At 42.6% G+C, this 23,087-nt stretch overlaps 1 protein-coding gene across 1 annotated transcript in view; it reads right to left on the bottom strand.

Moving 5' to 3' along the window:
* CEP192 (centrosomal protein 192) overlaps positions 1-23,087 on the bottom strand; it is an 87,768-nt gene that overhangs the window by 24,109 nt on the left and 40,572 nt on the right. Inside the window, exons 15-31 of the mRNA XM_007460046.1 lie at positions 22,064-22,235; positions 20,177-21,050; positions 19,073-19,221; positions 17,418-17,648; positions 15,921-16,046; positions 15,585-15,728; positions 15,419-15,482; positions 14,858-14,997; positions 14,666-14,758; positions 13,995-14,113; positions 12,924-13,100; positions 11,519-11,609; positions 11,174-11,350; positions 7,776-8,036; positions 7,407-7,522; positions 5,783-5,892; positions 2,950-3,100 (exon numbers count right to left, since the gene is read on the bottom strand). Of these exons, the coding sequence (XP_007460108.1) occupies positions 2,950-3,100; positions 5,783-5,892; positions 7,407-7,522; positions 7,776-8,036; positions 11,174-11,350; positions 11,519-11,609; positions 12,924-13,100; positions 13,995-14,113; positions 14,666-14,758; positions 14,858-14,997; positions 15,419-15,482; positions 15,585-15,728; positions 15,921-16,046; positions 17,418-17,648; positions 19,073-19,221; positions 20,177-21,050; positions 22,064-22,235 (3,195 nt within the window). The remainder of the gene's footprint in view (positions 1-2,949; positions 3,101-5,782; positions 5,893-7,406; positions 7,523-7,775; positions 8,037-11,173; positions 11,351-11,518; positions 11,610-12,923; positions 13,101-13,994; positions 14,114-14,665; positions 14,759-14,857; positions 14,998-15,418; positions 15,483-15,584; positions 15,729-15,920; positions 16,047-17,417; positions 17,649-19,072; positions 19,222-20,176; positions 21,051-22,063; positions 22,236-23,087) is intronic.

Consider the following 23,087-nt stretch of genomic DNA (forward strand, 5'->3'; position numbering starts at 1 on the left):
AAAAAAAGAAATGCTAATAAAGTTTAGGAAGTTTTTTTACTAAGTGTTGAAATTGGGTTTTCTCATAAGCCTTAGATTAATAAAAAATTTTAATTCAACTAAATTTCGTAATCAAGTGAACACATGACAAGTGAAGTTCACTGGTGCGGTGACCAAGTTCACCTACCACACAGCGGGGTTACACCTGGACTCCAGTCAACACTTGGCGGACAGAGAGAAATCCCTCTCTTCACCCCTAATTCACTGCCCTCTGACCACCCCCCTTTCCAATCAGACCTATACCGCCCCAGAGAAATAAAGGGGGCACCAGCCAAACATCAGAAAACAATTTAAAAACAAAGTTGATTACTGTTTGTTTAGCTTCCTAAAAACAAGTTCCTCACAACTGAAGTAACTGTCAAGGTAAATTTTAATACATGTTAACACTATCTTTCACTATCTTAGAAAAAAAATTAACACGAACAGCATAAGGATTAAAGAAACCAAGTTGGCGTGAGTCAGAGGCACTAAGGTGATGGGGATGGGGGGAGTCAGCCCTCAGCTGGTGCCACTAAGACTTGCTGGTGTGAGTTGGCAACACTGGGCCCAGGGAGACAGACCCTGTGAAGACAAGATTGGCTGAAAACAGGGGGACTGAGTAAAACGTAAACATATTGAAAATAATGGGGCCAGGCTTCTCAGTACTGGAGAAAAAAGGTATAATTATGGGAAGGAGGAAAGGAATCCATGTGTTATGTTAGATTAGAATTGGAGGTATCAGTGTAAACTCAAGATTTTAATACATTTATAAACAGAAGTAGATATAAATTGCACGTGGATTTGTATATAAACTCATATATTTCCTAGCTCTGTCCACTGAGCGGGCCTAGAAGCAAGGACACCTCAATAGCAATGAGCACGTTGCTGCCCGTGTCCTCGTTTCCATGCTGGACAAGCAAGTGAAGGATAAGCCTCGACCATCCTGCTGTACCTGTGAATAAGGAGGTGCCCAGAGGTGTTGTGGGCACAAAGGACCAAGGAGCAGGTCAGGGGACTAAATAATGACAACAAGGATTAACCTTGAATCCACGAGTCGGTCCTAACATATGTGAATAAGAAGGAAAATGAAATTCCTTCCTCAAAGTAGAAAGATAACTAATAAATGCAGAAAGATGGGATCAGAAAATCACCATTTAGTAACCAAGACAGACATAATATGATTCAGGAAGCAATCCTCACTGGGTGCTCAAAGTCTCACGAGAAACAAGATCATTCATTGTCTCCAAGTTGTGTATTATAACATTCCTTCAAGATATTTATTAACTTTACAGTAGAGAAACCTGGCAAACACCACTTAAACAAAGTGATAAAAATACTGCTAGTAACAGGACAAATTAGCATTGTTCACCACCGAGGAAGCTTTGCTGAGAAACAAACAGCATCATTCTGCGTGTCCTGAAGCTGTGAACTGAAATCGGGAATATTTTACAAAGTAACTGGCCTGTATTGTATAAAAACATCAAGGTACCTGGTAAGAAAGAGTTAGCAGCTGGCCTGCAGCCTACTTTTCCTTTTTTACCAGAAACAACCAGAGAAAAATTACATAGTTATCAAAGTATAAAATACCTTTCATGATCAAAATAGTCTCCGTGTGACACACCACACCCACAACTTATGGACCTTGTGTTAAATCTAAGCCAGAGGGGAGTGTTGATGTTACAAAGTAGATCTAGAAAGTACCATGGGCAACCCCAGGTTTCTCTGTGTTTCACCCCAAATTAGTACTGAAGCTTCATTCTGGAAAATACCTTTGATTCTGTGGATCGTACTTGATAAGCAAACCCTGTGTGTTTTCTCTGTTGTGAAAGACTGAGGAACTCTCTTTACTGAAAGAGAGTAAATGGACAAGCCAACCAAACGCACGTGTGATCTCAGATTAGATTCTGGACCAAAGAGGATGTGGAAAGAGGCAGTTTCTTGTTTGCTGTTTGCCTTAACTACACAGGACACCACTGGGAGACTCCGTGGACCAGATGGTGGTCCTGTATCGCCGCATCAGTGTCCTAACCTTGACGGGCTTGCCGTGCCTATGAGGGGGAGCAACTACAGCCAATTCAGGGCTACTGGTCATCATGTCTGCAAGTCACTCCTAAATGGTTCAGAAAAACCTGTACATACATGAAAGACCATAAGATAGATGTGTTAAAACGTTATCAACTGTGAAATCTCGGCGCAGATAGCGTATGGGAGTTCTCTATAATTAAGTAACTTAATTAATTTATTTATTTTTGGCTGCGTCGGGTCTTCATTGCTGCACATGGGCTTTTCTCTAGTTGCTGCGAGTGGGGGCTACTCTTCATTGCCGTGCACGGGCTTCTCAGTGCAGTGGCTTCTCTTGCTGTGGAGCATGGGCTCTAGGCACGCAAGCTTCAGCAGGTGTGGCACATGGGCTCAGTAGTTGTGGCACGCAGGCTCTAGAGTGCAGGCTCAGTAGTTGTGGCACAGGCTTAGTTGTTCTGCAACACGTGGGAACTTCCCAGACCAGGGATCGAACCCTTGTCCCCTGCATTGGCAGGTGGATTCTTAACCACTGCGCCACCAGGGAAGTCCTTCTGTATTGTTTTTAAATTTTTCTGTAAATTTGGAATTATTTCAACTTAAAAATAAAGATGGGGCCTCCCTGGTGGCGCAGTGGTTGAGAGTCCGCCTGCCGATGCAGGGGATACGGGTTTGTGCCCCGGTCCGGGAGGATCCCACATGCCGTGGAGCCATGGCCGCTGAGCTTGCGCGTCCGGCAAGGGGAGAGGCCACGACAGTGAGAGGCCCACGTATTGCAAAAAAAATAAAATAAAATAAAGATGAAATAAACAGTTTGAGACAAAAACCCAACAAAGTACAAGGTAAAAAGATCAGCTCCACTGTGAATCAAATAATCTTGAACTCAGATGAAAGATGTTTTGTTAGTTTTACCTTTTAGATTCCAAGCTAGGTCTGGAAGAAGGTGGAAGAAACTCTCTGTTAGAAACAGAATCTCTAAATTCTCCAATTACTGAAAGTATAATTTTACGCATGTTTCCATAAAAGAGCTGGACGTCATTGGGCCGCTGGGGAAGGTCATATACTGAAATAGAAAATAATGTTTGAAATACATGAATCTTCACATAATCACACCACCAAGTAACAGATGCACTCATATATTTACATATTTTCTTGTATCTCCTTAGTTGGGGGTAGGTGACATTTGGATTTTTAACACTACGGATTAGCATCAATGACTGGCAGCTCAGGCTCTGCCCCTGGATTTGGATTACAGCCACGACAACGCTCAGCCTGGGACCTCTGGCAGCTTCCTTCACCAGTCCGAGCCTCAGTCTCCCCAAGGGAAGTACGAGTAACAACCGCTCTCAGGGCTGTGGGCACTGTTCTGACTCCCAACATAAACCAACCTGGTCAGTTTCCACAGCTCTCTGAGGCATCATCACCTCCACCCCAAATGAGGGGCCAAAACACAGAGGCTGAGAGCACACACTTCATAAGCGGCAGTCTCATAAAAACTTAAGTAAATCCAGAAACAGGCAGTATTAGTATAACTACATGTATTTACATTGATCAGACAGTGCTCGAAGTTTATCCAAAGATAAACCTACCCGAATTTATATATACAAGAAATTTTAGAGAACATGCTTGTATTCTACATATAAATTAAATATTAAGAATTAAGTATTTTTAAGATGGAAACTCAGAAAGAACACAGGAAATGTAAATTAAAATTTATATTAAACAATACATCTGACTATAAAAGTTTAATTGTGAAATTATTTGCCACAGTAATTACACATTTTACAAAAGATCGCTATGAATGCTTAATAGTAATATGCTCAAATGTTTTTCAAAATAATCATGTAAAAAGTTCAACCGCAACATTCTTATAGGGATCCATTACACCAACTACCACAAGACCAAGGGGGGCTGCTTCCTCCCCTCACCTGGACAGCACGCACACCACCTCCAGGAGCCCAATACTCCCTGACGTGCAACCTGGCCCCAAGGACCCACCTGAAGCCCCCACTCAACCCCATCACAGGGGGGGTCTCAGCAGGTCACCTGAGCGCTTGGTCAGGTTTGTCAATACAACCCTTAACACACCCAGTTCCTGAATGTTTGCACATGCAGCTCCCTCTGCCTGAATACCCTCCCCCACCCTGGTCCACACCTTCTCCTCCTTGTCAACCCCCTCCCCACTTTCTCAGCGGAGTGCCACTTCTCCGTGGCCCCCAGGTCCCTAAGGACAGTTCCGTCACAGCACTTTCAGGCTATACTTCGATCACCTGTCTCCCCCTTGGCCTGTGAGCCCCTAGAGGCAAGGGCGGCACCTTCTTCCCCTGTGACTCGTGCCCTGCACTCCCCACCAAGTCCACTCAGCCATAGAGTCGTGAAGCTGCGAGGGCTGCACACTCACGCTGCCTAGTTCTCATTAGACTTCACTGCTGCTGCTACGTGTCTGGGTCCATCTCCACGGCACAGTTCAGTATAACTCTTTCACGTGGATCCTTCCTCTGAGGAAGGGATATGGAAGGTGAAGCTCAGAGAAGCTGAGGTGGCAGAGGTGGGCTATGACCTGAGGTTCAGCTCCAAATCCAACGTTCTTTCCAACCATTTCAAATCTTTTCATTATTTTTAACTTAACCCACCCTTGAAGCAGATGATCTAGACTCCCAATGTGCTGAAAAGATCATAAACTATTCTATATCACCTCTACATAGGCATAAATATCCTTTTCCTTTATCATTTCCCACTTCAGAAGGAGTGTGTATTTCATCATTAAGAAACTAGAAAATAAAAATGGGGGGAAAAGACACTACCACCTGAAATTCTACCACCAGAATATAACCACTGTTAATATTTTGGTGTGTATACTCCTGCAATTTTACCTAGGTAACTATAAATAAGACATTAAATTATTTTTACCAAATGAGCTGGTGGGGAGTGCAGGGCATGAGTCACAGGGCATGAGTCACAGTAGAAGGTGCAGCCCTTGCCTCTAGGGGCTCACAGGCCAAGGGGGAGACAGGTGATCTTATATGCAAAATTTTAAAATAATCCTTTTCTTAATAAATTGAGGAGCTTTCCATGTCACTTAATATAGAATCATATTGTCTGAATCCCTTCAAGATATTCTATTGCATAATTAAACGATCCCCTACTCTTGGGTGTTTAGGTTACTTCTAATTTCTTCCTATTATAAACAATACTGTGGTGAAAATCTGTACACATACTTTTACACAATTTGCATGTTTCCATTCTTATATTTTGTATGAGTCATAGATACCATTAAATACCTGAATTGCTCAGCTCAGCTCAAATAGAACATCTAGATTAGAGACACTACCACTATCACATCCTCCATAAATTGCACAGCAGTCACAAGAGCAGAGAAATCTCAAAATGAGTGTTAAGTTTGCAATCATAAAATCTTAAACAGTAATAACTTGAGTTTAATCATGACCGTTCTCCTCCTCTATTCATAAGTCCACCCAAAGACTAGGTGCAATAACATATTAATAACATCTAACATTTACAAGGCAAAGCCCTCTCATCTGATCTTCACAAGAACTCTGTGTAGAGAACACAGACATTATTCCTCTCATTTTACAGCTAAGTAAACTGAATTTCAGTGATGTAATCTGTCCAAAGTCATAGAGCAAAGCTGTGACTCAAATTCAGCCTGATACCACATCTAAGCTAACACTCTTCCTCCCCACACACTGGACCCAGAAGATTTAAAATACCTTGAAATTCCTACCTTCAGTTATGAGCAGCTCGTCCTGAAATGCTTCCGCGAAGTCGATGTTCTGCAGCATGCTCTGGGTAGGAAGGACCTGCTTCCTCACCCCTGGTGTGTGCAGCATGGCTCTGCCAGTAGAGATTTTATTCAGAAGTCGTTTTACATACAAAGTAACATTAGATTTTATTCATGCATCTGGAAAATCCCACTAACATCATGATACATTACTTCATAGATATTATGTGCTAAATCCCAATATAAGTAATTGAAAAAACAACAACCATGTTTTGGAAATTCCCTTAAAAGTTATACATGGTAGTACAATCATCAGTTTCAGTTAAACACATCAAATCAACCACTTCCTAACAGAAGAGTAGAAATAAGATAAAATTAGATTCTTTTCGGGTCATACATTTTCATTATTTGTGATAATTTGGTCAGTTAGAAATTTGTCTCAGAAAAAATATGCCAAGAAAATGATACAAATAAAACATCAGAAGGGAATATTTAAATTACCATGTAATTCTGTTACTTTGACCTCTTCTAGAGAATTTTGAGGTGAGAGAACTAAAAAGTAAATTTCTCTATAAAACACAGATGTTCACAAACGAAAGAAATCTCATTACTATAAATTAATGGCAAAGAGGAGTTATAAAGGAGTACGCTGATTTCTATATCCCAGTAGAGAGAAAGGAAAAAAACCAAAAAACCTTGTGATCTAATTTCTCTAAATGCCAGTTTCTATTTCTAAAATACTCAACTGAGAGAAAAAAACCACATTCAAAGTTGAGCTCTTCACTTCAGGTCTGTGCTATCATCATGTAGCAACTCATCACTAAACTCTTCTTAAACATTCTAACAGTCTTCCACAGATTAAAAATAAAACAGTTTCCTGAACTGTGTATCAGAATAAAACACAGCAGAGCACAAAGGACTGGAAGAAGGAAAGACTGGCTCACGCACATGCCCACCCTCCCGGGAGGCATTGACTTCCTGCGAACGATGAACTGGCAGGAGTTTCACTTACCTCATACTCAGCTTTAGGCTAGGAAACGAGATTTTGTGACACAACAACTCTGAATTCAACACACAGAATGTCTAAATCACACCTAGACCTAAATATAAATTTGACAACATTCCAGCATATTAAACTACATTTAGATCAGATGCACCAAATTTTTTACAAGTACAAGCTTAAGTAGCTAGAGTTAGACGCCCCACATATGTCTAAAATACGGCTAGATCCTTTGAAATGATTCTCAACACTCCCAGAAATGTTCCAAGTCAGGTGCGTTTACACAATATACTCTTTCAGTAGTTCTTAAATCTTTTCTGAAACTGATCTGCCATCATTACAAAGACGGTCCTACGATGAAGTCCAAGGTCCTCTCTGAGCAAAGGAGCAGAGGCCACTATGTACGTCCAGAAAAGGATACTGCAAGGAAACCTGCTGACCAGTTTCCTACAGGTATTTCTACCTGTATTTCTCCTACAGGTAGCTTATCGGTCACACAAATTTTACATCTGCCAGTTCACTAAAAGTAGTGAAACATCTTCTATAAATTCCAAATCCCAAACCACTGTCACAGCCTCTCTATTTCCACTGAATGGTCCCCACCGTCATGTAAGGTAAGTGACCCACCTTCGGTACTGCTGTCTTGAAATTTCATCTCCACCAAAAAAGTATATAGTTGACAGTTCTGTGGTGTTTTTACAATTGTTTTCTCTGTCTGATGGATTATATATTATAGTAACATCCTGATGCCAAGAAAAAAATCAGGAGTGAATATTAAATATTTCTGAGTAAGTCATTTCACTCTGAATAAACTGTCACAGGAGCACAGTCACTATAGACAAAGATGCACATGAAGAGTATTTCCAAGATCAGAGAAGTCCTTCCACTCCTACGTTCCTTTCAAATATGATTTTAGCTCTCCACCATAAAATACATAATTATTACTTTAACCTAAAAATAAGCTCATATTTTTAGTGTAGAGACGTTCATACTTACTTCTTGTGTTCTTTCCTTGAGCACAAATTTGTCTGGAAAAATCCTTAATACTCGAGGATTCAGCAAAACTTTTTTCTGAGAATCCTTAAAACCTACAGCTTTAACAAAAGCTGCTCGAGAGCCAGTGTTACGAACAGAAAAAACAATTCTACTTTCTTTGCCAGGCACTAAGTCATTCACTGTTACCATGTAGCTGTCAGATAACTTTTTAACATCTTCCAAAATCAGGTTACTTGTGCCTCCATATCCAGACAAAGGTATCTAAAAATACAGAACACATACATCCAAAATTATTTTTATATAAGCAGAAAATAGAAGATTAAATTACGGTCAGAGAAGACAATAAAAACAGATTTACTACAATTAAAATTATTAAGCTTTGTGTACTTTGGCTAGTAGCTTCCCCACAGTCAATCTCTAGCCTTATAGTAAAGACTATGTTTTAAGGGAAAAACAAATCAATGAGCTACAAAATTATTTACCTTCCAATATGCCAAGCTTAGATGATAAAGGAGCAATAAAAAGATTAATATTGATATGTCTGCTTAAGCAGTGTTCAGCATGAAAGACACTGGTATTTATAATTTATTCTGAAATGCATAAAATAAGATAAATTGATAGATGGTTAAATATGTGATAAAAGAAATATAGCACAATGTTAAGTGGTAGGGCATGCGAGTGTTCACCATGTAATTCTTTCAAATACCCAATAATTGTAAATTTTCAATATGAAAAGTTTGGGGGGCAGAAACATCTATGAGCATATAATCCTGTTAACTTCCGGTCTAGCAGAGTCAGAGGACTGTGCCAAACGGACCAAAGAGAAGCCCAGAACTCAAACAAGCCTCAGAGCCCAGCCAACCCGGTAGTGAGGGGCAGAGTGGAGGCTCCAGTGCTGACCAGGGCCACCCTTGAGCTACAAGGCTCCCATGGGGCTCAGCACTACCAGGAAACAAGGATTCACAGAACAAACTATGAATAGGAATGTAAGAAATAGGTACCCTGCTAGGAAACAAACGTTTCATACCCTTTGACATGCATTCCCTTAAAAATGAGCTTTCATTCCTAATTATTGAAATAAGTTCCAAAGAATCCTTTGCAAATTTAAAAACATCAGTAGCTTATTTCAAGTTGTTATGTACTAAGTAACATTTTGAAAAATTAAATTCAGGCTGATCAAAAATCAGTATCGCTTGCCCCTTAGTACAAATTAAAAGCATTTTTAAAGGGCTTTAGATGTGAAGCTCCTGCAAATCCCACCTCATTCAGGGTGAGCTCTGCTAGTTGCAAGAGCCAAAAGTGTTTCTAATTTTTCTTTTCCCGCAGAGATTTGCAAGTAAATCTTAGGCAAGAAAATAGAAAGTAACAGGGAAAGTCAGCTTTTGAAAACACTCAAAATCAGTATTCTTCCTATATTTTCAGTCTAAGGAGGGGGCTTCCCCGTTGGCGCAGTTGTTAAGAATCTGCCTGCCAATGCAGGGGACACGGGTTCGATCCCTGGGCCGGGAAGATCCCACATGCCATGGAGCAACTAAGCCTGTGCACCACAAGTACCGAGCCTGCGCTTAAGAGCCTGCAAGCCACAACTACTGAGCCCACGTGCCACAACTACTGAAGCCTGTGTGCCTAGAGCCTGTGCTCCACAACAAGAGCAGCCCCCCGCCCCGCCACAACTAGAGAAAGCCCCACGCACAGCAACGACAACCCAACACAGCCAAAAATAAAAACAAACAAATAAATAAATTAAAAAAAAAAAGTCTAAGGAGTCACAAATAATTACTGACTAAAAGGTTAAGAAAAAGAATGATTAGGGCTTCCCTAGTGGCGCAGTGGTTGAGAGTCCACCTGCCGATGCAGGGGACACGGGTTCGTGCCCTGGTCCGGGAAGATCCCACATGCCACGGAGCGGCTGGGCCCGTGAGCCATGGCTGCTGAGCCTGTGCGTCCAGAGCCTGTGCTCCGCAATGGGAGAGGCCACAACAGTGAGAGGCCCGTGTACCGCAAGTGAAATAACACAAATGTCCATCAACTGATGAAGGGACAAATAAAATGCAACATATCCATACAATAGAATACTATTAAAAAAAAAAAAAAAAAAAAAAAGAATGATTAAATAAAATGAAATTTGACTAATGCCCACCGACCCAAAGTTTCAACCAGAGAAACTGCTGCTCTAGAGCAGGCTTCTCAGGGACTTCCCTGGTGGTACAGTGGTTAGGACTCTGCACTTATACTGCCGGGGGCCCGGGTTCAATCCCTGGTCTGGGAACTAAGATCCCGCAAGCCTCGTAACGTAACATAAAATAAAATAATAAAAATAAATAAAATAAAATAAAATAAAATCCATCTAGAGCAGGGTTCTCAGCCTTGGCACAATGGCCCTTGGGCTACGCCACTTGACATGGGGAGCCCTGTGCACTGTGGATGTCTGGCCGCACCCCTGGCCTCTACTCACCAGGTGCCAGTTGTACCTTTTCCCACTTCCAGTGTGACAACCACAAATGTCTCCAGAAATTACCAAGTATCCCCTGGATGGTTAAACAGTCTCTGGTTGAGAACCGCTGCTCTGCAGGCCTCATTCTGAAAATGGCCATTTACACCTTTTAACAGCTCTCCCCACCAAAGCTCATGGGGCCATGTGAAGAGCTCCACAGAGAGTGTGTCCAGCTCCAGCATCAAAGGTAAATTTGCCATAAATATCCATCCTTTTAAAAAAAACTTTTAGGTGTTGTTAATCTTGTAATTTATCACATGTCCACTCTGACACTAGGAAACGACCAACATCGTAGTCCCAGCCCCACTGCCAACTAATTGCTCGGTTTTTAGCTACTTTCAGGGAGCTCAGGCTTCATCCGACTACCCTGTCCTTCTTTCCTCTCCTCCAGGATTCATCATTTTTCTCTCTTAGTGCCCTGAATCTAGCTAAAGATATGACTTGAAATCTTTTGAAATTATGCCGGGAAGAAATAAAATAGAAAAGCTCTTGTCTTTGTATCCCTGGTGTACGGGAACAGAGTCTAACAAATGACGTCAATAGATACTTTGCTGAACTGAAAGAAGAAAATTTACTTGGAAAGTCAACATCTTAAACATTTCCATCTGGATTTACCAAAAAATGGATTTCTGAAAAGTTGAGTACGTTTCAAATTTTCAAACCGAAATGAAACTTACAAGCATTAGACAAGACCATTACTTACAGGAATACTATGGTGGCTGCTTTTAAAATAGGGTAATCCTACAAGGTATATAATTACTCCCTAACTTGTTTGTAAATCTAGGTAATCACATATTTTGACTTATAAAAAGCAGAGTATATGTAATTTACCAATATTTAACCAATAGTTACAACATGTCATAAACTCCATGGGAGGGAAAAAAAAGCTATAAAATTATCTTACCGTGAACTTAAAGCCTGGTTGTGATCGAATTCCAAGTTGTTTAATTTCTAGTTTGGCCAACATACAAGATAATCGAGTAGGTGCAAATAACACAGAGATGTAAATGTCTTCTTTTGGACGAATCCTGATCTCACAGTTACTGGTCAATCGCTCTTCTGAACCAAAAGTGTGCTGAAACTACAATTAAAAAAAAAAATCTCTGCATAAAACAGAGCAGCAGCACAAATAAAACATACCATTATCATGAACTCCTCGAAGACTAAGAACATAAGATGGCCTACACGTGTTAAGTGTCCTGGATCTAGACAGAACGTGAAACAGAACAGAGCCATGCACTCCACAAACCTGAAAGCAGTCCTGGTCTTGTCCTCTAATGATCAGTCGTAAATGTTGGGCTGAAGATGTAGAATTATTTCTTAAAGCTAGTTTCTGAAGCCTAGAAACAATGACACATCTTAAATGTGGTTTTCCTCCATGGATATTGCTACAATCATAAAAACAAAGCCAATTAAAACTGACTGTAGTGTTTGGAGATGGACTGACTGCACAGGCCCCTTGTGCAGCCTGGAAGTGCCTCCACAGTCCCAGAACTCTCCATTTGTGAGAACGTATGCTCAAGACTCACCTTATCAAAGAAGATTTTGGGTTTAATCTCTCTCCTGTTATAGCTCCTTAGCTGCCCTTATTATTCATTCTCTATGTATAGGAATTATCTGTCTTATAAAATAGTAATCAATGAAAATTCAGATTACCAAATTCATTAAGTCATTAAAGTCAATACCATCCTCAGCTCCAAAACCTATCTTTCGTGGAAACAAGGGTCCTAAGCACATTGCTCAGATTTTTTACTTTAAGAGACTCATTTGCACAAAGTAGTCTTTTAAACAGCATACTGAACTAACCTTACTTTAAAAAAACTTACAGTGCAAGTAGAATGGATGTAAGAATAGCAACTGGCTGGAAGGATGAAAATCCTTCAGTCTTTGAAAATATATGAATCCTCTCTTCATTGGAGAATACAGAATACATGAATAAATCTCCATTTTACTCAAATTTTGAAGACTGGCAGTTAAATTATTTAAGCTGTGGTCTATGCCTTGTGCACCTTGTGTTAAAAGGGAAAGGTTGCCAAGTTTAACCTCAGAATAAAATCAAAGACCTTTGGTTATCAGCACACCTGAGAAAAGCCTTCCACAAGTACAATGGTTGGGAAAGACTTTCTGAAAACTATTTTTTTCATAAAAATAAAGCCAATTAAAACCAAGTACAATGTTTAGAGATGGACTGACTGCACGGGCATAGGAGCTACTGAGGAGGGCACAGTTCCTCAAACTCACGGCCATGCAGGACATTTCAGGAGTCTAGCTGAGAGGGGTCTTCACTGAGAGCTGTGTAAAGAACACGTGCCCCTTCATCAACTAGACTCTAACTCCTTAAATAGATGCAACGTCTCTGATTATTTCTTCTTCCCACCAGTCCCCAGGGCTTTCCAGAGAAGGAAAGAAGACACACTTAATTGCCTAAGTTTGGTCATCAGCACAGAATCCACCAGAGAGCTTAAGAAAACTGAAACCTAATTTTTTTGGCTTGTATTTCAAAAATAGGTTAAAATTTTACTAAAAAATTTGTATTCATGATAGGATGAATAATGAATATGATAGTTTTATTTCAATTCTAAAAACATTAACATGGTCATCATCAACACAGGGAAGCGTAGCATTAGGGGATAACAGCTACAGTGTATACTCACTGTGTCCTGCCCAGGGGGACACCTCCCCATGCCAGAAACTGCTTGTTGGATAAAATCGAAGGAATATCTGAGCAGCAAGATGCAGGCGTCAGAGGCTTGTTTCCTGAAGAAACTACTTCACCTTTTAACATCACTTCATACTGAGGGCCAAATGACTGCACAAATATTTTCAAGATCCTAACAAAGAAAACCATCTAAGTTCAATATTCAGAATTCAATTCTTTTGACAACTATTGTCCTATGCGCTTCCTTCGTCCAAGAGACTGAGCTGGTCGGTGCTGAGGCTACACTGCATTCTCACCCTCACAGCTTACATTCCAGAGGAGAAAACAGACAGAGAAGGAGACGGGTACATCCCACAGGCCCACGCCACGAGCACAGCGGGAGAAAAGTCCATGGGCCACGGGAGACAGGGAGGGATCTGGGAAGGGATGAGGAAAGCCTCCTGGTGGGGGCGCTACCCCGGTGGGCAGGGGCGGGCGAGTCCTCCTGGCACAAGTGTTCGCATCTGAGCAGCCAGCACCTCTGCACCCAGAGCCAAGCAGGCAGAGGACAGTGAGGCACTCGGGGGCTCAGGAACCAGGCAGGGGGCTCGGCAATCAGGCAGGGGATGGGCCACGTTCGTTTGAAGACAGCGGGCTAAGCTACATTTATCAAGCAAGTTCAAAAGCTGGTGACGAGGGTGCTCCGACCACTGTAAAGTGATATTCACTTATGATTTGGGTGCAAAAAGTCACTGGCCTGGAAAAGGGGTGGGGAAAAGTATCTTTAACAACTGACAAGGTCAACTGATGATTTCCTTGGTGAGAGAGAAGTTAGTGAGAAACATCAAGATTGACGTGTTATTATTTACTTTTGTCAGAATATACTTGAAAATAGTGATTTCTTACTTTCTAGTCAGCTAGCTGGTTTAAAAGGAGATTTTCAGTAAGCAGAAAGATCTGAGGCTAAAGGAAAGAGGTGAAGCGGAGCTGTATAGGCGAGGTGAAGCGTGTTCTCTGTCCCTCAGGCTGTGGACCGGAGCACACCTAAATAAGCACAAATTCGCCATGATCAACAGTCCTACGTTACCTTTCCTCACAGGCTTTGGGATCCTTTGGAGAAAATGAAACTATAACTTCGTGCTCTTCTCCAGGTTTAAGGAATAGTTTCTCTGGATCCACTGAAAAGTGACTTCCTTGATCTGGGATCTAAGTATTTACATAATTATAAGTCAATGCTGATCTGCAGACATGGCTTTCACACACTCAAGTGCCTTGTCTCTCTCACTGACCACAACTGGGTATTTTACTCCCTCCCTGCCTAGCAATGCCTCGCCATCTTACTTTCTTGGAAAGGATACGTCTTTCTTCTCTTCCATAACAAACTATTCCCTGCCCCATCCCTAATTCCTGGCCACCAACACCCCCTCACTCAGCCACACACTCAGAAATGATGTCTACACATGTGGCTCCCTCTCCTCCACCCAGCCACAGGATGACTCGGTCTTCAGGAACTAATCTAGAGCTTGGCTCTTGTACCTATTACATTAGACATTCCAGCTGAACTTCCTAACCATCTGTTTTATGCTCATGTAACACCAGCTCTGAAAGCCCAGGCTCAGATTCTTCTGTCTGACCACCCCTGCCAATGCCCCCAGCCCTCGAACAAGGTCAGCAGGCACAGCAACCTTCAGTACCCAAGGAGACACTCACAGTCTCAGCCCGAGGAAATAAGTTACAGCCTCCGACACAAATTCTTACCTTGATGTCCAAGTGGACATCAATATTCCCAGCATTTTTCAAAGGTAAGTACTGCCTTGTTGAGGAAGCCACACTGGCAAACAAGTGCATAGTCTAGAGGATGGGGTAAAACAGGCATGTTTTAAAAATGTCACACTTGGAATGAAATCAACCTGAACATAAAGTAACAGCAAAGTGAGGAGTTTAGGGTACCTGCAGGTCTTTCGGAGCGTGTATCCTGGCTATTCCTGTTCTTGCTCGAAGATTGATACTTTTAATGACTGGTGTAGGGTTTGGACTATCAACTTCTATATCAACTCTTGCCAAGAATTCTTCTGCTGAGTCTAGAATCTCTATAAAAGGTCATTCTTTTAGTTCAGACACCAGAGTTATTTAATTCTAAATGCCACACATGGCCCAACACTATGCCATCAGGGGGCACAAAAAAATCTTAAAATGACTGTTTAAAGAACTCAGAGAGGAACAGAAATGAGTGGAGGAGAAAAAGGAAGAAAACATCTAATTGGTAGATGAGATAACATCAATTAACAGAAAAGACCCCAAAACGTTTTCAGTGGTACTTGCTTGGATTATCCAAAATTGGATGGGTTTGACCCAAAATAGCATGCTCTCTGCCCAGCTTTAAAACAACATAAAATATCTGACAAATTACAATAAATATTTGACAATTTACTGACAGGAGAAATAAGCCTCAACTTTGTAGTTTATTTAGCTACGGAGTAAAGAAAATCCCATAAAACGTAAACATGATACCTGAAGAAGTCATCTGTTTCTTTGGACTATGGAAAAGAACCCAAATTATCAGAAATTCTGGATCCTGTAAAATAAAACATTTTTTTCATACACAGTGAAAGAAAAGTAGTTTGGAAACTTAACTTCCTCCTTTATTGTAAATCAGTCCTTCAATCCCCCAGCTCACCTGTCCGTCATCGCTGGCAGGCATCATATGGTTGATCACCGAGGGGGCGGCCAGCTGAGCAATCGCATGGGCATAAGGAACAGCTTTCAGAGCTGTGTGGATGGGTTCCTTGGAAAAGGTGAAGCAGCGCCAGGCTATGGCGTTCTGTCAGAAACAGGAGAAGCTGCTTCAGTAGAGCCAATGGTGTCATGTTGGTGTGATGCTAAATTTGTTCAAAGATCCTTAACAAAAATATCTACTTTCCTAAGAGAAGTTAACCAAGGATGCTACTAGCTGCATCTACAACTCTAAGTCAGTGTGCTCTGTAAAGGTTTCCTCCCCGAGCACAGTACTTACAGCATTAATAATAAGTCTAATTGGGATGTTGGCATGCGTCTTGTTTACCAGCTTTAAAGGTAGAGCTTTCCAGCTTCCATAAGTCAAGTCACCAAAATCAAGAACATCTTTCTTTTCTGTTTCTACCTAAATTATGGGAAAAAAGGGATTTATAAAAACAATATATTAATAAATATCACAGCTTATGTTCACATCACTGCCCTTTCCAGCCACAAATAGTCAACATTAAAGGTAAACTTACCTAAGACTCCTGGGGCTATTTTACAATTCCTATTTTCTACACAAGTAAGTTATTTTTCTGAGGTAGTCCACGTACCCAAATATACTACAGAACAAAGCAACAGCTTAGCTGCATTACTGTGAGAAGACAAACTGACAACTTTACAAAACACACAGCCTCCCTTCCACTAGCTCTACTGTTATACTACCGACTTTTCAATTCCTTCCAAAACATATGCGGGCATTTTTGGATTTAGTCCAAACTCTGACAACACTGAAAATGTTTACAATTATATCTAGGGACTTCGCTGGTATTGCAGCGGTTAAGAATCCGCCTGCCAATGCAGGGGACACGGGTTCGATCCCTGGTCCGGGAAGATCCCACATGCTGCGGAGCAACTAAGCCCATGTGCCACAACTACTGAGCCTGTGCTCTAGAGCCCGAGAGCCACAACTACTGAGCCTGTTGTGTCACAACTTCTGAATCCTGCATGCCTAGAGCCCGTGCTCCACAACAAGAGAACCCATCACGATGAGAAGCCCACACACCACAACAAAGAGTAGCCCCCGCTCACCGCAACTAGAGAAAGCCCACGCATAGCAACAAAGACCCAATGCAGCCAATAAATAAATTAATTAATTAAAATTTTTTAAAAAAACAAACCCCAGTTATTCCGATATGCAGCCAGGGATAACAGCCAGTGTCCTAAAGAGGCCTGCAATCCCACAAGCATTTTGTTGCCCCAACCTGGCTAGACCCAATTTCTTTCACTTCCAGAAAATGAGCAACTGTACAAGAGGAAATTTTTCAGTGAGCAGTCTTCAGGTACAGAAAAGAGGATAATCTGAATGTGGTGTTTTCCTCCACGCACATCAAACTATACGAAGGAAACCAGCTGGAAAATAGGGTTTAACGTTATACTTTGCTTACAAACATCTTAGCGAGCACATCTGCTCTTCTATAAAACAAAAGAAATAATCTTAATTTTTTTTTTTTTTTTTTTTGGCCTTGCTGTGCGGCTTGCCGGATCTTAGTTCCCTGACCAGGGACTGAACCCGCACCCTCGGCAGTGTAAGCGCAGAGTCCTAACCACTGGACAGCCAGGGAATTCCAGAAATAATTTTAAATTTTGGAATAAGAAAATATTAAGAGTAATGTTTAGCTCAATTATAACTTTTGGCACATTCATCCACAAATTCATTTTACCCAAATTTTACTTCTAAGGTTGAACAGCCTCATTAAAATGCCAGGTATGACAAAGACCTGCTTACAGTCACCTCGATCACGGGGGTCTCGGCAATGGCGGTGAGGACAACCCTGCTTGCCAGTGCTTCTGCCTGTGCCACTGTCTCTGCGTCAGCTGAAAACGGCCAAGAAGCAATGCTGAATATACATCGGAAAATCCCAGGATCAGACGGTATGAAGAGCACTTTTATCTCTTCTGTGGCATGAGGTCTTATGATGACTTTATTCTTGAAAACTAAACAAGGATAAGCTGAAAGATCCACCTTAAAAAAAGAGCCACATGGTCCGTTAAGAAATAGCTTCACAATGAAAATCAGGAAGAAGAACCAACCAGCTTAAGATCCCTTTTCATAGTCACTCAAACTACCAAATCTTGATATGTTAGCTCTTGAAAAATACCCAGGCCTCATAACTCATTACCTGGAAAATATAGTTAGTCAAAATTATAAGGACTTTTTTTTTTTGGCCATGCCACACAGCTTGTGGGATCTTAGTTCCCAACCAGGGACTGAACCTGGACCACGGCAGTGAAAGCACCAAGTCCTAACCACTGGACCACGAGGGAACTCCCATAAGGACTTTTGAAGATACGTTATTTTTACCTTCACTTTTTTTGAAAAGGGTGCTGAAAATGGCAGCACCTCCAGCCTTGGACATCACCCTGGGACCTGTATCCCACCCTGGATATCACCTGGGACCTGGTATCTGCAGCTGTGTAACGTAGGGGGTTAGACTGATCTCCAAGGTTCACTGTCAGGCCTCCAAGTCTACGATTCTGACTCACTGCAATCTCTCCCTCCTCACTGTGAACAGGGATCTTCTTTTCTGCTCCCACTTCCAGAGACATCATTACTTCCTACATGCTCCTAAAAAGGCCTCCAAGCTCACTACCTTTCACCCTCAACCCTTTCCTCCAACCACCTGCCTTTCCTCTACCCTCAGGATCAGAGGGGAAAAGCTGGGGTAAGGGAGAGGGAGAGAAGACAGTCTTATTTTATCAGGTAAATCAAGGTTATCACTAGGACGTAAGAGGGGAAAGTAAACCCGTCCACCAATGTTTCGTCTGCAAGAAGCTGCTGATCTTGTTTCCCACTCTCCCTACTCACCGAGGCCCACAGGGTCTAGAGTCTAGAACCTCAGCAGCTGTAACTGATCATGCGAGAGACGCCTGCTCTAATGTTAAAACTGTGTTTCCAGGTATTTCAAAAGATCATGTAAGAACATGATCAGATAAATTAACTTACTAAACGAAGGCATAGGTTGCAAGAGTAACTTGTTTTTTTTTTTTCCTTTGGAATAAACGACAATAACTTATACTCAATCACATTTAACAAAACCAACAAATAAAGAGACCAGAAACTTGGAGCTCCAGTCAGTGGTTTAAGCCGACAGCACAAAAAGCACATTTACATGATTTATAAACAAGTAACAATGAAACATAATGGTTAATAAATAAATAGTAACACCTGATGAAATCTGAGAAACATTCAGATTTCAGTTTCACTGGAAGTACTGCAACAAAAGGGGAACCAAGAAAAAGATATGATTCCAACGATTCTGTACAAAGTATATGGTGGTGGACATGCTCCCTGGTATAAAAGGAAGTACTAATACTAGGCAAAGGAGAGCTCCAGCATTAATTGTACTGCAATCGCTAAGTCAGAGGAGAAAAACACAGAAAGCTCACCTTTTCACCGTTGACACTAACACTGAGGACCCCGATGCTGACCTGCAGCCAGCGGTCAGCAGGATTCAGGACACTAAGGTAGGTTTGTGACGCGATGCCAATACAGCAAGCATGAGGAAACTTCAATTCCTCAGGCACTCTTACTTTCCCTGGGTAGAGTTAAAGCAGAGTCAAAATGCATAACCAACACCCTATCAAAAGCACAACTGGTTAAATGGAAATATTTACAGAAGACTACCTGTTGACACCGAGAGCTATGGTTTTATAAAGTGCCCCAGATCTAAATAGGAGTCCCCAACACTGCACACGCCTCAGCAGAGACTGGTCACTAATTTTCTCCTGAGGCAACCAGCCCATGAGGAAAAACAATCAAAATTGATCAAACTAAAAAATTTACAGCTAATCAACTCTTAGATGTTATTGTTATCAGTAATCTCTTCCCTTTTTCTCCTATAAATATAAGCCACTGCCTAACCTAATGAGAAATGATGGAGGCTCTAACTGATTTTTAACATGATGACCAAGCTTTTCACCATTCTCATGGGGTCACTGTGGAATTTCCTTCAGAAGAAAAAGAAGGCAAAACTGATCATGCTGCAGTGGCCATGAGCACCGTGTCAGGAAAGCATAGCACCAAGCTCTGCTCCCAAGAGCGACCATTAGCACGAGCACAGGCAGCTCAGCGACTACGGGCAGGAGTGGAAGGGTGCTGCCTCTCACTCCCACACGAGTCACCCCTGAAGACTTAAAAATTGGCAGGAGACTCCCTCCTTCAGGGGGGTGATTCTATACTAGACGTTCCCTAGTTGAACCAACAACAGAATTCCAAGTTTGGAGCACAAGAGAGAAACAGAAAGACAAAGGCAGTGGGAGTTTTACCTGCGTTAAGTTTTTATGTTTTTCTAAGGCCACTCAGGGACCCTTGCACAGAAATACGTTATGGTCTGTGTTCCAAATTCAGGATAAAGAGAAAAGTTTACGAGAAATTCAGGCTAATCAGTATCTCCTTGAAACAAACTAGTTTTATGGTCCCAATTGAGAAAATTCAGTTTTTAAATAGCAGCAACCAACAACAAGCAGTAGCAGAGAAAAAAAGCATCTTACCAAATCCTGACATCACTCCTGAATCCCATGGATCAATTCCACAGTTTGGACCAAGAGGCTGCACAGTAAAAGGTTTGGCTGTACTTAGAAGACTCTGATTGAAGGCGTTAGAATACAGGTTACAAAGGGAAGAGGCAGCCAACAACTCCGAGCTGATGTTCTGTCCAAGACAAAAGCCCATGGCCACAGAGTTCTGGACGTGCTCTCCTGTGACGACAGCAGGATGACAGCTTCCCGGGAGCCCACAGGCTGTGGCGCCGCCGGCCTGGCACCGAGACAGTGCTCCCGAGCTCAGCTGGGCACAGGGAGCCATGGGGAGGGGACGGCGTGCTGAGAGCACGGGGCCCGAGGTGGGCACGTGCTGCCTTGAGGGAGCAGGGCCGCAGCCCTCAGTGCTGGGGAAGGAGGTCTGGGGAGGGCCCTGGCCAACGAACGCACTGTCGGCAGCAGACGTGTCTATAGGAGTCACGCGTCCACTGTTGGGCACAGGCCCCTGGCGGGACACGGGGAGGTGCGGCGTGGCTGGCAGGGCCCACTGGCCGAGGCCCAACTCCCTTGGCAGAGCCAGGCTGACCTGGTCCAGTTCACTGGGATTTGAGGTCACACCTGCCACAGTGGTTTCTGACAGATCTTCACTTTTGGAGGAAAGCTCTCTTCTTGATCTAAAGTTCGGTTTTACATCCTCAAGTTTGCTACTCAGAGAAGTAGTTTCAGTTTCTTTTTCTGTATCTAAGTTCTTCTGGATAATATACGGTAACGCTCCTTTTCCTCTACTTTGAAATGGACTTTTTTCTCTCAACTTATCCGGAGCCTGCTCCTGAGATGGAACTGGACTGGCCTGAATAACTGTGCTCAACATACTGGTGACATCACTCTGTGTGACAAAAAATGTTTAGAAATTATCCACAGATAAAGTGAGTATTACAAATGCAAACCATGCTGATATACTCTCAAAGAATACCTCTCTGAAAAAAGGATGTCTTATACAAAGTACTTCAGTGGCTGTGAAATGCAGGATTAAAAGTTAGAAAATCTGCATTCATTGTTCTTCCTAATTTACAGGACAAGAAACGAGTGGTTTTGTTTAGTAACTTAGTGGGTAGGTTTAGGCACAGCTTAGCGGAGGAGGCCTGCACTGCACACCGCAAGTCATACGCAGCTCATTACAAACTGAACACTGTCACGTTCACAAAACACACCTAGTAGTAAAATTCTAGCTTCTCCCACACAAATCTCTCAGACCTCCCTGCTTCCCTCCCACCGCCATGGCCATGACCCTGGCCTGAGCCTGTGCTGCCCCTCGCCTGACAACTCCAGCCACCTGGTGTCAAATCCTCGTGGTTCTAACCTCACCCCTCAGTGCCTCCTCCACTGCAAGGAGCTTTCAAAACATCAACACAGAGCAGGTTTGTGTCCTACTTAAGAGCCTTCAAACTCCCAAATGTTACATCCACGATGTCATCGTCTGGCCTCCCCTCCTCTCTCCATGTACACGATTCACTGAAGCCATTCCAAACTTCTTGGGGGCCCTCAAATGCAGCGTGTTTTGCAGTTCCCTGCCTCCCCCATGTCTGATTCCAGACAGTCCTCCCACCAAGCTTCACTGGACTCGCCACCTGGTCAGATTATCAGTTGCCTCCTGAATCTCTCACAGCGCATTTCACTACATGGCATGTCTTGCACGGCCTCCACCAGACTGAGAGCATTTTGATGGCAGATGCTAAAATATTTGTACTTGTAGTGCCTACCCAGCACGAGCAAAACACACACACACACTTAAAGTTAAAAGAGCAAAAGAAATTAGGCCTGAACTCGAGTCTGAGTCCTACATCAGTTAAGACTTCAGCTCCAGAAGCCTGAGTAAAGAAATAACAAAAGTGCTCCCACCTGGTGGTCCTTAAGGCCACGATCTGAGGCCGTGGCGGGACAGGTGCTCTCTCGTTCAGACATGTAAGTCAGCCTGCTGATGCTGGCCTGTGGACACGTCAGCTGGGATGACTCCCTCTCACAGGGGTGCTTTTGCAGGTGAGCTGCTGAACTGAAAGACTCCAGGGCACACCTGGAAGAGAGAACACCTGTGCCTGGACTTGTCCATCCCTTCACTTAACATCGTCTACACTGGCAGAAAGTCCTTCCTGCTTGCCTACAACCCTGTCAACCTGCACTACCGTCTGTCCCAGCTGCCATATACAACTCAACCCTAGACTCAATTCTTTTCACCCTTGATTATCTAAAACTGTAAATCATAGTCCTAATGAATGAAGTATCTGGTAAGCTACTGAAAAAGAAAACTGTTGTGGAAGTTTCATTAATAAATTCCATACACAGTCACATATCAATGTTAGCTGTTCATTCAACAAAAGTTTACTGAATACCTGATATAGAGCAATGAGCAGAGCACTCGCCAATTCCTGCCCTCAAAGAGCAAAGATGGGGCTTCCCTGGTGGCGCAGTGGCTGAGAGTCCGCCTGCCGATGCAGGGGACACAGGTTCGTGCCCTGGTCCGGGAACATCCCACGTGCCACAGAGCGGCTAGGCCCGTGAGCCATGGCCGCTGAGCCTGTGCATCCAGAGCCTGTGCTCCGCAATGGGAGAGGCCACAACAGTGAGAGGCCCGCGTACCGCAAAAATAAATAAATAAAGATCTTTGATACAGATTGTTAAAAAAAAAAAAAAGAGCAAAGATGAAAACAATCAAAGAGATGGGAAGAGCTACACCACGGGCAGGAATAGGAGCAGTGCAACTCTCGGCTGAGCTATCAAGCATGCATAGCAAAAGCCCCTTGACTCAGGTGTTATACATCTAGAGATTAATCCTAAGAAAAAAATTAGTGCTAATTATAAAGATTCGCTAAAAGGATACATCATATATCACTATCAATAAAAAAGTAGGCAATCTTAAACGTCGTGT

Source organism: Lipotes vexillifer, unplaced genomic scaffold, assembly GCF_000442215.2.
Source record: "Lipotes vexillifer unplaced genomic scaffold, Lipotes_vexillifer_v1.1 scaffold987, whole genome shotgun sequence".
NCBI lineage: Eukaryota > Metazoa > Chordata > Mammalia > Artiodactyla > Lipotidae > Lipotes > Lipotes vexillifer.